Here is a 14876-nt window from a genome sequence, read left to right on the forward strand (position 1 = left end):
AAAAACGATTTTGTTTATTTGAGAGGTGGAGTTACCGAGAGAGGGAGAGGCAGAGAGAGGTCTTCCATCCGCTGGTTCACTCTCTAAATGGCCACAACAGCTGGAGCTGAGCTGATCCGAAGCCAGGAGCCAGGAGCTTCTTCCGGGTCTCCCAGGCGGGTGCAGGGGCCCAAGGACTTGGTCCGTCTTCCACTGCTTTCCCATAGCAGAGCTGGACTGGAAGTGGAGCAGCCGGGACTCGAACCAGTGCCCATGTGGGATGCTGGCGCTGCAGGCAGAGGTTTAGCCCACTGCGCCCCAGTGCCGGCCCCTCAGCACAGTGCCCTGGGCAGTGTCCATGCTGAGGTCTTCACTTCGCCCACAGGACAGGGCTGGGGGAAGGGCCATGCTCTGCTCCCCGGGCTGGGGCTGTCTCAGCCCCTCCAGGTGGGGCTGTAACTACAGAGTCTCTGGTTCTGGAGTCACAAGCCTGAGCCAGGGTCAGTGGGGGCTCCTCCTGAGGCCGAGGGGGAGCCGTCTGTGCCTCCCCAGCTCCTGGTGGGCGCGGCCATCTTCGGCGTCCGTTGGCTTTGTGGAAGCCTCTCCCGATCTCTGGCCGGGTCTGCACGTGGTGCCGGCCCCGTGTGCGAGGCTGCGCACTCACTTCCCCGACGGTTCCACTGGCTCGGGGCGCACCTGCCCTGGCTCCTCGTCCTAACACGGCTTCCGCAGAGACTCTGCAAGTAACGCCACGGCCGAGTTTCTGGGGGCCAGGACCCCGCCTCTTGACTTCTGGGGGTGGGGTCATGATGCCGCCCATCCAGCTGGGGAGGCAGACACCCCCGCCCTGGCAGAACGCATGCCCGCCAGCCTGTGGGTGCCGCCCGCCTGAGTTTCTCCTTCGTAAATCCTGACACGCACTCCGAGACCCAATATGAGTCCCGTAAACCACGGCTGCTTCTTTGCAAACTCCCCACAGGTGCCGTCGCCACCGTCAGGCGCCCAGCAGCGGGCTGGCTTGAGCAGTTTCATCCTGGGATTTACCGTGAGGCCGGGCCAGCGCTCGGGTCCTCAGGGCGGCTCGGCACTCCACTCCAGTGGGACGTTCGCGAGCTCATTTGCATTTCCTAATTGAACTGCGATCTTTCCTGCAAGACTGCACAGACGGAAGTCCCTCCAGGCCCCAGCGCTGCCCGTGTGACCCCAGAAAGCAGGGCTTGGGGAGCGAGAGCAGCAGACGGGGAGAGCGGCCCGCCCCTTCCTGGGCTCACCCGCCGGGGCGGCCGTCAGGCTCGGGCACCGGCAGCCGCGTGCAAAGGGTCGGTGATCACAGAGCCGAGGACGACGGGGTCCCCGTGCCGCCGTGCTTCGAGGCTCCTTTCGATCAGAGTGGGCCTTACTTAGTTCTCTAGAACCTTCTGCTGACCGACCCCCGCCTGCTCGCCAGTGCCTCACCTGGCCCCCCCTCCAAGGCCAGCCAGGACGTCCCGACTCGGCACGTGTGCATTTAATCTCAGAGATGAAAGTGCAGTGCTGAGCCAACAGCACAGAGACAGCACAGCGACCGCCCGGCCCCTCTCCTCCCCCAGAGGATGCCCTCACGCCCTGTCCCCCGGCGCAGCGTCCCCTGAACCCCGGAAGCAGACTCCTCTTCCACACACCCTGTGGGCAAAACTCGGGTTTCACGCAGTTGCAGGCACAACACAGGCACGGCTGCTGCGCAGATGTCCCCAGCCGCCCTCCTCGCCCGGGGCGTGAGGTGCGCGGGCTGGCTGCCTCTTGTTCACTGCAGTGTAGTATTCCACGGCTGGCCTCCACCACAGAGTGCCTGCCCGTCTGATGTGACGGGCATCTGGGCTGCTCCCAGCTCCTGGCCGCGGGGGTCAGGCTGCCCTCAGCACTCCGGGACAGGGCTCTTCCTGGGGACGAACACCGGTGGGCGGGACGCACCCCCACCCGCCCCGCTCAGCTGTAAGTCGCGACGCCCAGTGCTGTCCCGGCGCCTGCTCCCTGCGCCCCCATCTGGGGCGGTCGGGGACTGCTGCGGCTCCCTACTCTCGCCAACACTTGGCGCCGTGGGGCATTCCCACGCCAGCCTTTCCCGTGGGGTTTTGGCAACGCGGGGGCGGCCCTGCAGGGGCACCAAGGGGCTCCTCTCCGGCCGTCAGCCATGGCTGTGGTTCAGAGAGCAGCGTGGGCGCCCCACGGCCCCGTGTCAGGGGCTCCGCCGCCCGCCTTTCACTAACGGACGGAATTTGCCCAGGGACGCAGTCCGCAGTGTGACTTGGAGTGACTGAGGGAGGAGGCCGCCGGGCGGGGCCAGGAGGGAGTGGCCAGGGCTTCACCACGGCAGACGCGGGACACGCGTGAGCCCCTCGCTCGGCCCCTGACGCGCCGGATTGGAGGAGAGGCCGCCTGGCGCACCTGCCTTGGAGGAGCGGCCGCCGGATTGGAGCAGCCACTCTTACTGGCTCGTTTGCAAGGAGTGTGGGTGCTGGGTGCCGCTCCCTCCTCGTCCACACCTCCCTCCTTGTCCACACCTCCCCTCCTTGTCCTCACCTCCCCTCCTTGTCCACACTTCCCCTCCTCGTCCACACCTCCCCTCCTTGTCCACACCTCCCCTCCTCGTCCACACCTCCCTCCTCGTCCACACCTCCCCTCCTCGTCCACACTCTCCCCTCCTCGTGCACACCTCCCCTCTTCATTCTCACCTCCCCTCCTCGTCCACACCTCCCCTCCTCGTCCACACTTCCCCTCCTCATCCACACCTCCCTCCTCGTCCACACCTCTTCCCTCCTCGTCCACCCCTCCCCTCCTTGTCCACCCCTCCCCTCCTCGTCTTCACCTCCCCTCCTCGTCCTCATCTTCCCTCCTTGTCCACACCTCCCTCCTTGTCCACACCTCCCCTCCTCGTCCACACCTCCCCTCCTCGTCCTCACCTCCCCTCCTTATCCACACTTCCCCTCCTCGTCCACACCTCTCCCCGCCTCGTCCACACCTCCCCTCCTTGTCCACACCTCCCCTCCTCGTCCACACCTCCCCTCCTCGTCCATCCCTCTCGCCCCGCATCGCAGTTGCTCCTTGCCCGTGGCGCCGCCTCCCTGTTTGGGTCCGTCCAGAACTGACCACTGGGTGTGATGTGAGCAGGGACGCTGGTGTCACCGCCTCCCTCAAGGGCCCTCCTGGCGCCACCTCCTCTGCTGAGAACCCAGCCCTTCCCCCACCGCTAAGGGGGTGGGGTCAGCGAGCTCCCGAAGGACCAGGATGCCGGATGTCTCTCGGCAACCTTTTCGGCCAAGGGCCGTCTGCACACTTGTGACATCATTCAGGGGCCACACAAAATCACCAACTTAAAATTAGCCTGCCCTGGCTTTACTGGAGTTTGAGTCCTGCCTGTGGTCGCCTTGGCCGGCCAGGGCGGGTGACTTGCCAGGCCTGTGCGGCCCACGGGCTGGGTGCTCCCCACCAGACGCGGGGGCCAAGCGGCCACTCTATGGACACTGCAGGAAACTTCTCTAAGGACTGAAACCTGAGCACACGGCGCTCAGGACCCCAGCGGCCTGTGAGTGTGCCCTGGGAGGTGACGGCTCACGGCTGGGTCCCTGCCGCCCAGGGGTGGACCTGGGTCGACCTCCGGGCTCCAGGCCTGGCCCAGCCTCAGCTGCTGTGGGCTTTCTGGGGGTGAACCAGCTGATGGACCCGTTGGTCTCTCGCTGCCTCTCAGATAAATCGTAAACAGTAAGCCCATTCTGTGCACGGGGCCATCAAGGGTGGGGAGCAGGTGGATCTGGCCCGAGGGCCCCGCCCCGCTGTTTGTGCCAGATGCATTTGCCGACGCTTGTCAACCAGTACAGGAAGTGAAAAGTCAGGTATGCACAAAATCGATCTTTGAAAATCCGAGATATCGTCTCCTGGCTCTCTCTCCTGTTCTGTTTGTCCATCCGTCCGTTGTATGAAACCACATTTTAACTGCTGTGGGCAGTGGTTCCCGGAGCGGGGAGCTGCCACCCAGGGCCCACCTGGCAATGACTGGAGGCAGCTTTGGTAGCAGCGGGGCTGGGGGTGTGGGTGGCACCCGGCAGGGGGCGGCTGGAGACCTCTGTCCACACCCTGCCCTCCTCGGCCCTGCAGGACGCAGCTGCCCCGTGTGGATCCGCTCAGCCCAGGGGCCCTGGCACTGCAGTGTCGCCAGGTGGGACAAGCGCCTGTCCCATCTCTGTCATTTTGCTCTTGGCATTTCCATTTAAACGTCGAAAGTTTGCTCCCCACTGGAAACAGCAAGGATCTGCGGGGGCTGAGCCGGGGCCGGGCTCCCCCTTCTGCCGGGTTCTGCCACACAGCCGAGGTTTCCAGCTCGCGAGCACCCACGGCCCTTCTCTTTGAACAGCTCGGTTCTCTCAGTGTGTTGCGCGTCGCACGCCTTTTGCTGGTTGCACTGCTAGCTGTGAGGTCACTTTGGGCTCTCGTCACTAGGGTTCAGAGTTCGGTTTCTAACACTCTGCCTGGTACACAGGAGTGCATTTCTTAATAAAATGTCCAGCGCGTTTGCTGACCTCACTCCTTAATTCTAAGCAGTTAGCGACAGGTTCTTCCAGACTTTGTCATCTGTGGCCACGTGGGCTGCAGGGGACGCGGTTTTGTTTATGCCGACTGCTTGTCTGACCGTGCCGGCATGGGCCAGCCTCGCGTACTCCATCACCTCCTGGTCATGGTTCTCGCCTTCAGGGGACGCGCCGAGTCTCCGCAGGGAGGCAGAGGGGCTGGGAGACGGGACGGAGGAGGCTTCGTCCTCGCTGCTCTGCCGGGAGCTCCGCTGCGGCTCGGGCTCAGCCAGGGCAGTCCCCACGCACACGGCCGCACCACGGTGCCCGTCATCCTGCCTTGAGTCACGTGGGTTAGCCGCACGTTCCTGGCACAAATCCAGTTTGACCATGCATCGTCTCCCTATACAAACACAGCTGGATTCAGGTTTCTTAATATTTTACCTAAGTTTCTTTTTTCATCTAATAATGAGCAAAACTGGCTCAAAATTCTCCTCTCGCCATGGTTTTGTCTCCAAGGCTCCTGACGCCTTTCGCCGGTCTGGGCGTTTCTGGCTGCTTCGGGACGTACCCACGTGGGTTGTGGACACGGTTCTTGCTCGTTTAGGACAAACTTCTTGCTGGTTTTGGACATGGTCCCAGGTTTGGGGAAGCAACTCCTCTTGTTAACTCTGGACGGGTTTGTGAAGGGTTCGTGTTGCTATCCGACAGCTCGGGTAGAGTGCGCAAAGCAACGGCTTCCTGGTGCTAAAGACGTAAATTCTAATTCTGTTTGCAATAAAAAGTTCAGATCTCCTTTCCATGCCAGCGGTCGACTGTTCCTAGACCGCTCGCCACGCCACGTGTGATTGAGGCAGAGAGGTGGACCTTGTCCAGACGCCCTCGCGCCAGGATGCCCCCTTCCCCTCCTGAGATGGGCTCTCTGCAGGGTCCCGCTCCTGCCAACCTGATTCGTTCAGAACCAATGTGCGCTTTGTTTCTTCTTATTATTCATTCCTTCTTTTATAAAAGAGTTTATTTATTTGAAACACAGACTTACAGAGGGAGAGGGAGAGACCGACGGACACAGAGAGACAGAAATTTTCCACCCGCTGGTTCACTCCCCGAATAGCCGCAATGGCCGGGGCTGCACGAGGCTGAAGCCAGGAGCGGGGAGCTCCACCCAGATCTCCCACGGGGGTGGCGGGGCCCAAGAATTTGGGCCACGTTCCGCTGCTTTCCCCGGCGCATGAGCAGGGAGCCGGGTCAGAAGTAGAACAGCTGGGCCTTGAACCGGCGCCCGCGTGGGGTCCTCACTGCTGCTCAAACACCCGCCCCTCCGACTGTAGAACACGGAGCTCAGCTCTCCAAGGGCCGGGAGCGGCGGGACGGTCACGGCCGATGCCCGCATTGTCTTGGATTTGTCCCTGACCCTGGCCCAGGACCCGTCCCGCGGCCGTGAGTCACCTGCTCTCGCTCCTCTGTGTTCGATGTCTCTCTGCTTCTTGTTTCGCTGTTGCCTGAGCGCGACTTGGCCGGGGAGCAGCCTGCAGTTCTCTCTGACAGCAGCGTCCAGTCTGCTCGCAGACCCGGCACACTGGCCACCGCGTCTCAGCCTCCGCGACCCCGACGGGAACCAGCCCAGGCCAAGGACTCCGTTTTCTGTTTGTCCCAGGTTCCCCTCAGCTTTGGGCCCCGCGAGTGCCAACGTCCGCTTCCTTTATCCGCATCCCGGCCGGAGCTACAGGTCCTCCCGAGTCTACGCGTCTGCCGTCCGCTCAGACGACTTTCTGTGTCTTCACAGATTACTGCCCTGCCCCCCAACACGTGTCAGACCCGCTCCCTGCTCCCCACACACGTGTCAGACCTGCTCCCTGCCCCCCCACGTGTCAGACCCACTCCCTGCTCCCCACACACGTGTCAGACTTGCTCCCTGCCCCCCCACGTGTCAGACCCGCTCCCTGCTCCTCACACGCGTGTCAGACCTGCTCCCTGCCCCCCCACGTGTCAGACCCACTCCCTGCTCCTCACACGCGTGTCAGACCCGCTCCCTGCTCCTCACACGCGTGTCAGACCCACTTCCTGCTCCTCACATGTGTGTCAGACCCACTTCCTGCTCCCCACACACGTGTCAGACCTGCTCCCTGCTCCCCACACGCGTGTCAGACCCGCTCCCTGCTCCTCACACGCGTGTCAGAACTGCTCCCTGCCCCCCCACGTGTCAGACCCACTCCCTGCTCCTCACACGCGTGTCAGACCCGCTCCCTGCTCCTCACACGCGTGTCAGACCCGCTCCCTGCTCCTCACACGCGTCAGACCCGCTCCCTGCTCCTCACACGCGTGTCAGACCCACTTCCTGCCCCTCACACGCGTGTCAGACCCACTCCCTGCTCCTCACACGCGTGTCAGACCCACTTCTTGCTCCTCACATGCGTGTCAGACCCGCTCCCTGCTGCTCCCCACACGCGTGTCAGACCCGCTCCCTGCTCCCCACACGCGTGTCAGACCCGCTCCCTGCTCCTCACACGTGTGTCAGACCCGCTCCCTGCTCCTCACACACGTGTCAGACCTGCTCCCTGCTCCCCACACGCATGTCAGACCTGCTCCCTGCTGCTCCCCACATGCTTGTCACACCTGCTACCCCTCTTCACATGCGTGTCAGCTCTGCTCCCTCTCCTCCTCCTCACACGTGTGTCAGACCCACTTCCTGCTCCCTTCATCACACATGTGTCAGTCCTGCTCCCCCCACGTCACACCTGCTCCCCCCACACGTGTGTCAGACCCACTCCCTCCCCCCATGTGTCAGACCTGCTCCTCCCTCTTCACATGTGTGTCGCACCTGCTCCCCCCAACGCGTGTCAGACCCACTCGCTCCCCCCCACATGTGTCAGCCCTGCTCCCTGCCCCCGTCCGTGTTCCCTCCCTGTCTCCCACGCCCTCCCCCGGGCGTTGCTGTGACGGGCTGTGCTTCTGCTTCTGCTGATCGCAGGTTCACGGAGCTCCTGATGGTCCACCTTCGTTCCATCAGCTGGTCATTTTCTTAGTTTCCAGTTCTCTGTCAAATCTTACATTTAACTTGCCCGAACACAGCAAGCACACGTGTGCGATCTCTGCCGTCTGCAGCTCTGCGGGTCTTTCCCACCGTGGTGGTCTCCCGCTCACCGCACTCTCGCCTTCCAGTGAGCGCGAGACCTTGTGCAAACAGAAGACAGAGGCCCGCGTGGCCTCCTGCAGGGGCGTGGTCTCCTGCCGGGGCGTGGCCTCCTGCCGGGGCGTGGCCTCCTGCTCCGGAAGGCGGGGCCAGCGGAAGCCTGGCGTCAGCTTAGCCTGTGGACAGCCAGGGGCAGTGTCTGATGGCCGGCCCCCGTCTGCAAGCTGCTAAGTGGCCCACAGTCAGCTTCTCCTGTGTGTGTGTGTATAATATATGTGTATGTATGTGTATATGTGTATGTATGTGGATATGTATGTGTACATATATGTGTATATATTTGGCAGGGTTAGAGACAGAGGTTTTCCATCCGCTGGTTCACTCCCCAAATGGCTGCAATGGCCGGGGCTGGGCCCATATGAAGCCAGGAGCCGGGAGCTTCTTCCAGGTCTCCCACACGGGTGCAGGGCCCTGGGACTTGGGCCGTCCTCTGCTGCTTTCCCAGGTGCATTAGCAGGGAGCTGGATCAGATGTGGAGCAGCCGGGACTCGAACCTGCACCCATGTGGGAGGCCAGCACTGCAGGCTGCGGCTTTACCCGCTGTGCCCCAGCGCCGGCCCCCTCAACCAGCTTCTGAGTCCCAAACAGACCCCGCCCCCAGCCCCCCGGTCCTGCGCTGGTGGGGGTGCAGCGGCTGTGACAGGGTGAGGGCTGGGGCTGTGCCCATGACGGCGGTAAGAGCTACCTCTCCTACCTCGCGCGAACTCCCCACGCAGGGGGCACCGCCAGCCCTGCCCGGGCGGCTGCCCTCTGAGGGTTCCCTCGGGACCGTGGGCTGCTCCCACTCACCGGCAGCTGGGAGCCTGGTTTGAACCCACACCTGGGGTGCCGGGCTCCCGGGCCAGGTTGGCCCCAGACGCGTCTAGAAAGCCACTTCCGCTCCCTTCCGAAACCTCAGTTCCCGCACACAACGAGAGCACCGTGGTCCCACGCGTGACGTGGGAAGGGATGATGCTGTTCCAGGGACGTGCTGAGGGGGGTGAGCCAGCGCTGTCGGAGGCGGGGTCTGGGGGGTCCTCGGACCTCGTTGAAGGCGCCGGTCAGCAGCAAGAGTGGTGGGCGGCGAGGCGGAGGAGGGCCGGCGGGGAGCTGCCCACAGCGGCCACAGCGCAGGCTCAAGCGTGCAGTCCCTCGGGGCCCAGCTCACATGCACCTGCGTCACGGCCCCGGCCGTCCCTGCGGGGCGCGGGGCACGCACAGTGGAGACGTCGGGGTGCAACCCCGCCAGCGTGGGCACCTCCCACACGAGAGCAAGGGCGTAACCGCATCGGAAATCGCTGCACGGCGCATGCGCGGTTGGCGCCTTCACCTGAGGCCGTCCACGGGCGCTCAGGAGCTCCGCCCTCCGCTCACCGGGCGCGTTTCTGCGTCACCATCAGGGAGGCGCGGACGGCTGCGTTCATGGGGCCTGGCCCTTCAGGAGCCTGGCCCGGCCCCGGACACGGCCCCGGACACGGCCCCCATGAGGGACGGGGCCCTCAGGGCTGCAGCCTGGCCCGGCCCCTGGACACGGCTGCCATGAGGGACGGGACCCCCAGGGCTGCAGCCTGGCCCGGCCCCCGGACATGGCCCCCATGAGGGACGGGGCCCCCAGGGCTGCAGCCTGGCCCGGCCCCCGGACATGGCCCCCATGAGGGACGGGGCCCCCAGGGCTGCAGCCTGGCCCGGCCCCCGGACACGGCTCCCATGAGGGACGGGGCCCCCAGGGCTGCAGCCTGGCCCAGCCCCCGGACACGGCCCCCATGAGGGACGGGGCCCCCAGGGCTGCAGCCTGGCATGACCCTGGACACGGCCCCCATGGGGGACGGGGCCCCCAGGGCTGCAGCCTGGCACGGTCCCTGGGTGGAGGCCCAGGCGTCCCCAGGGCTGCAGCCTGTCACGGCCCCTGGACACGGCTCCCATGAGGGACGGGGCCCCTGGGTGGAGGCCCAGGCGTCTCCAGGGGAACCCAGGGCTGCCAGGGGGCCTGCACGGTGCCCTGTCCTCTCACCAGGGCACGCTGGCCAGAACGGCTCGGGAGGAGGCGGGCAGCGACACTGCCAGTGTCCCGGGCAGGGCTCACCATCTGTTACACACCTGCCGAGGCCTGGCTCAGCACACCCAGGCCCCGGCGAGGTCCCTCTTCCCTGGACAGGGGGGACGCCCCAGGCAACAGGAAACTTTCCCAAAGTGGGTTCCTTGCCACACCTGCCTTCCGAGCTGCTCCAGGAAGCAGGGTTCCTCAGTCAGACAGGCCTGGGGCAGCTTGCAGGCTCTCTGCTACACACCCGGCCCTGTGAGGTTCGTGGCCAGGCTGCGTCAAGGTGTCCACTCTGTTCCGCCCTTTGCTCCGCACAGAAGCATCCAGACGCTGCCATGCTCTGCGTCCACGGTGCCCACGACATCGCCAAGTACCCCAGCGGCGCGCGCCTGGGGCGTCTGACCCCACGGGGGGGGGGGCTCGGGGGGCAGGGCCTGGTACCTGTGCTCTCGGTGACCTCCCCAGGCCCACCCGGGGGCAGCTCCTCCGCTGGCCCAGGGTCCCGCGGCCCACGGCCAATGCCCACCCCCGCCCCAGCTCCAGGGAGGGCCGAGGGCGACAGTGGACCCTGCTGGCTTCCCACTGCACGGGCAGTGCTTGCGTGTGGGATCTGGGGGAGACACAGGCTGCAGGGAGCACAGTGCCGGGGCCGGTGAAGCTGGCCTCCCCATCCACCACGTGGGCCCCGCCTCTGGGGAGACGCAGCGGGGCCAGGCGGCGGGGGCTGGGGGTCCTCGCTGGTTTACAGCCTGGGGAGCTCCCCCTCCCCCGCCCTGTCGCTGCCGAGTCAGCCGTGCACCCGGTGCTCTGGTTGGCTCAGGCCCAGCCACGGGGCTGTGCTGCTCCTCATCCCCCAGACAGGTGAAGATACGCAGTGTGTGGTGTTCCGGGTAGAAATGTGGGGTCTTGCGGGTGACCCCGTGGGGCTGCCTGTCCTGCCCATGCAGGAGGTGGAGAGGGACCACGCAGCCTGGCCGCGCGCAGGCGGCGGGAGCCCCGGCACATTCCCGCCACCCCCGCCATCAGGTCCACCTGGAAAGCTACGGCAGCTACGCGGCCTTCAAGCTGATGGAGAAGTCTAGCGGCGTCAGTATCGCTTCCTCCTGTAGCATCAGCATTGCCCTGATTAGTTACGTCCCTCTGCCTGCCCTTAAAGTGTACGTGGCCGTGAACAAAGCAGACACGTTCACCGAGCCTTGGCTCCAGGGCGTCTCGTGGAAGAACGCCCTCGCCCCACTCTCCCCGATGGGGGGCGCCTCGCAGGACGAGCCCGCAGGGTCTTTGTTCAGAAGCTAAGAACGTCAGGGCCCAGGGCCCGGAACTGAGCGTGGGACTCTGTGCACCTGCCCGGCTCAGCTGCTCGTGGTGGGGGCTCGGCCTCAGGGTGGACGGTGGGAAGGTCAGGGGTGCCCGAGGGACACAGCCCCCAGCCGCTGCCCTCCACCCGTAGGGAACCCTGGGCAAGCTTCCGCCCCAGGGACCTCGGGGGAGGTGAGCGTCTCAGCCAGGCGGTCCCACCCTACCTTGTGTCCGGAGTGCGGGGACGAGGTCTGGGCCACCAGCAGCCGCACCACGGCGTCCCAGCGCTCGGCGGTCTGCCCGTCCCACGCCGTCACCGTGAAGGCCACCTGCTCGGACGGGATTCGCAGCTCCCGGGTGGCGAAGACGGTCCCGTCCGCCCCGACCTTGAAGTCCACGCTGTTGGTCTCATACTGCGTCCTCCTGGTCCCCAGGCAGCTGCTGAACTTGACTGCAAGAGGAGAGGAAGGCAGTGAGGCCCGGCCGGCAGCCAGACACGCGTGTAACGTGAGCATGGCGCCTCCCGATCCCCGCCTCTGAGAAAGCCTCGTGTTCTATCTCCGCCCCTTAGGGAGGGAGCCCGAGGCCGCAGCAGAGGTGCGAGGTGGCGCAGGAGCCCCTTCCCCTCGCCCGCACACAGCTGCCCTCCACCTCCATGAACACACCCCTCCTCCAGCCCAGGGCGCCGAGAAACCCTCGCCGCGCCCGCCAGCCGGTGCCGCTGTGTCTCGGCCCTGCTAAGCCCAGAGAAGGAAGAGGGTTCAGAGGCCCCCAGAGGCTGCAGATCGGGGAGCAGAGCTGGGCAAGGCCCGGTGCCCCGTGCGCTGGGCGGGCGTGTGGCGCCCCAGTGCCCTCGCTCACTTGGGCACAGCCGAGGCGGCGGCTGCCGGCGACCACGCACTGCTCAGCTCCCGAGACAACGGAGTCCCGGCCCCTCCCGAGGGCTCCGCCGCCACAGCCATTTGTAACGGCCCCGCTGGGAGAGACGTCCCCAGAGCCGCGGGCACTTTGGGCCACATCAGTCATTTCTGACACACGTGTCCACCACCTGATGCCTTGGTGAACTACAACAGCCAACAGCCAGGCCACCTTCTGGAATGCAGGCAGAAGCCACGGTGACATCATCTCGCCTTGAAAGAATGTGGGGATCTGAGCAATTATGGCGGGACAAATTACTAGTGATTTCACTGTCACAGCTTACATGATTTAATTATTGCTTTAAAAATGACCAAAGCTACTCGTGGTGCCGCTGGATACAGTGTCCTCCCACCCCTCCCCCACCCTGTCCTTGTCTGCAGCCCTGAGACAACCTGCAGGTGCACCTGCACCGCTGGGAGGCTGCGCTGTGCCGGCTCCCGTTACCACTGCCGCTACCGCCCCCGTGTGGGCTCCAGAGAAAGCGTTTCCAGTGGGATGAAGCCGGGGGTCCCGTCTGCCGGCCCGAGAGCCCCTGAGCTGACTCCAGAACTGCCCTAGGCGGGTTCTGACGGCCGAGGCCGGGGCTGCGGCTCCTAGGAGACCTCCTCCCTCCAGGGGCCGTGGTCCTGCTCCTGCCCACGTCACGGGAAACCTCAAACTGCTCTGAGGGCACCGTGCGCCCCAGGGGTGAGCAAATGAAAATCAGCAGCAGACTGAGCGGATCAGGCATCTCTGACCCCGAGCCGTCCCTGGCGCAGGTAAAACGGCAGCCCCGCCTCGCAAGACGTCAGAACGGAATCCACGCTGAGTCCCGTGGTTCTCCAAGAGCAAGTTTCTAATGAAAGTCGTGGGTGGACGTGGGAGGGCAGGTGTTGCCCTGGGGTCAGGCGTGGGTGGACGTGGGAGGGCAGGCGCTGCCCTGGGGTCAGGCGTGGGTGGACGTGGGAGGGCAGGCGCTGCCCTGGGGTCAGGCGTGGGTGGACGTGGGAGGGCAGGCGCTGCCCTGGGGTCAGGCGTGGGTGGACGTGGGAGGGCAGGCGCTGCCCTGGGGTCAGGCGTGGGTGGACGTGGGAGGGCAGGTGTTGTTCTGGGGTCAGGCGTGGGTGGACGTGGGAGGGCAGATGTTGCTCTGGGGTCAGGCGTGGGTGGACGTGGGAGGGCAGATGTTGCTCTGGGGTCAGGCGTGGGTGGACGTGGGAGGGCAGGCGCTGCCCTGGGGTCAGGCGTGGGTGGACGTGGGAGGGCAGGCGCTGCCCTGGGGTCAGGCGTGGGTGGACGTGGGAGGGCAGATGTTGTTCTGGGGTCAGGTGTGGGTGGACGTGGGAGGGCAGGCGCTGCCCTGGGGTCAGGCGTGGGTGGACGTGGGAGGGCAGGCGCTGCCCTGGGGTCAGGCGTGGGTGGACGTGGGAGGGCAGGTGTTGTTCTGGGGTCAGGCGTGGGTGGACGTGGGAGGGCAGATGTTGCTCTGGGGTCAGGCGTGGGTGGACGTGGGAGGGCAGATGTTGCTCTGGGGTCAGGCGTGGGTGGACGTGGGAGGGCAGGCGCTGCCCTGGGGTCAGGCGTGGGTGGACGTGGGAGGGCAGGCGCTGCCCTGGGGTCAGGCGTGGGTGGACGTGGGAGGGCAGATGTTGTTCTGGGGTCAGGTGTGGGTGGACGTGGGAGGGCAGGCGCTGCCCTGGGGTCAGGCGTGGGTGGACGTGGGAGGGCAGGTGTTGCCCTGGGGTCAGGCGTGGGTGGACGTGGGAGGGCAGGCGCTGCCCTGGGTCAGGCGTGGGTGGACGTGGGAGGGCAGGTGCTGCCCTGGGGTCAGTCATGTCTTTGAGATGCCACTGATGCCCGGCAGCTGCGAGAACAAGCCCCTCAGCTGGGCAGCCCCGTGGGGACAGCGGCTCTGCCGGTGACGGTGGCCAGCGGGGAAGGAAGGGCAGGGCCTCCCAAGCCAGGGCTCAGAGCCCCTGGGAGACGAGGGGCCGAGGCTCACATGAGACCCTCTCCCGACAGGCGCTCGTGCAGCCAGCCACAGAATTCCAGGAATCAATGCGTTTCCTGTCTCTGTCTGACACGAGGACGCTGGCACATGACGCAGCCCAGCACCCGGAGCCACGCCTGGGCCCCCCCACCCGACCCCTCACCCCCGAGGTCTGGAAAGTGGCCCTAGAGGGGCCTTCATCCCGGGTCCTGAGCCCGCATGGCCAGGACATAGCAGGAACACGGGGCTGTCACCGGCCACCAACGGTCACCAGTGGTCCAGGGACAAGTGCCGGGACAGCCGGTGCAGGAGAGTCGTCCCTGAGGTCAGAGGGACTCGGCATGGGGTGGCGGCAGTGCCTGTCCCAGTCTCTGCCGAGTCCTGCGGCCTGTGCCTGCTGCCCCGGCACTCCGCGGATGGCTAATTACTTCCACTAATTTTGAACAAATCCGACGGAGGCAGGAAGCCTGGCAGGGAAGACGGTGGATTGAACACCCGCAGCTGAGGCCGCCCAGGCCCCGGCCCCGGCCCGTGGCGGCTGCAGCTCTGCACGGCCATCAGTGCCGAGGACATGGCCTGGCAGCTGGGCAGGTGGACACCTGCTGTCCCTACGCCGGGACAACCTCAGCTCGTCCTCCGTGTCCCGGGCCGGCCTGCGTGCCCCATGGGAGGGTGTGTGCCCTCTGTGGGAGGGTACACAGCAGCCTCGTCCATGCCAGTGAGGACCCCTGAGGCTGAGGCCGGGCCCCGGCCCACAGCGGCTGTCCCGGCGCAGGGACTTAACTCTGAAGAATGGGGGTCTGTATGGGGGGAGGTGGCACTGGGCCCCGACACCCACACGCTGGCCGTGTGCGTGGATACCTGTGAGACAGAGTGGGGGTGGCAGGGGCCCTTGGCGAAGGTCGCACAAGGTCATCCACTGCACCGCACCTGTGCAGAATGAGCCACCCTGGACGACCACTT

General features: G+C 65.6%; 1 protein-coding gene across 1 annotated transcript in view; it reads right to left on the minus strand.

The window, feature by feature from the left end:
• Positions 1-14876, minus strand: part of LOC103346846 (cadherin-4) — a 338792-nt gene that overhangs the window by 81227 nt on the left and 242689 nt on the right. The window contains exon 3 of the mRNA XM_070051648.2: positions 11251-11477. Coding sequence (XP_069907749.1) covers positions 11251-11477 — 227 coding nt within the window. The remainder of the gene's footprint in view (positions 1-11250; positions 11478-14876) is intronic.

This window comes from Oryctolagus cuniculus, chromosome 11 (assembly GCF_051225735.1).
Source record: "Oryctolagus cuniculus isolate XC-2025 breed Fujian yellow rabbit chromosome 11, ASM5122573v1, whole genome shotgun sequence".
In the NCBI taxonomy this organism is placed as follows: domain Eukaryota; kingdom Metazoa; phylum Chordata; class Mammalia; order Lagomorpha; family Leporidae; genus Oryctolagus; species Oryctolagus cuniculus.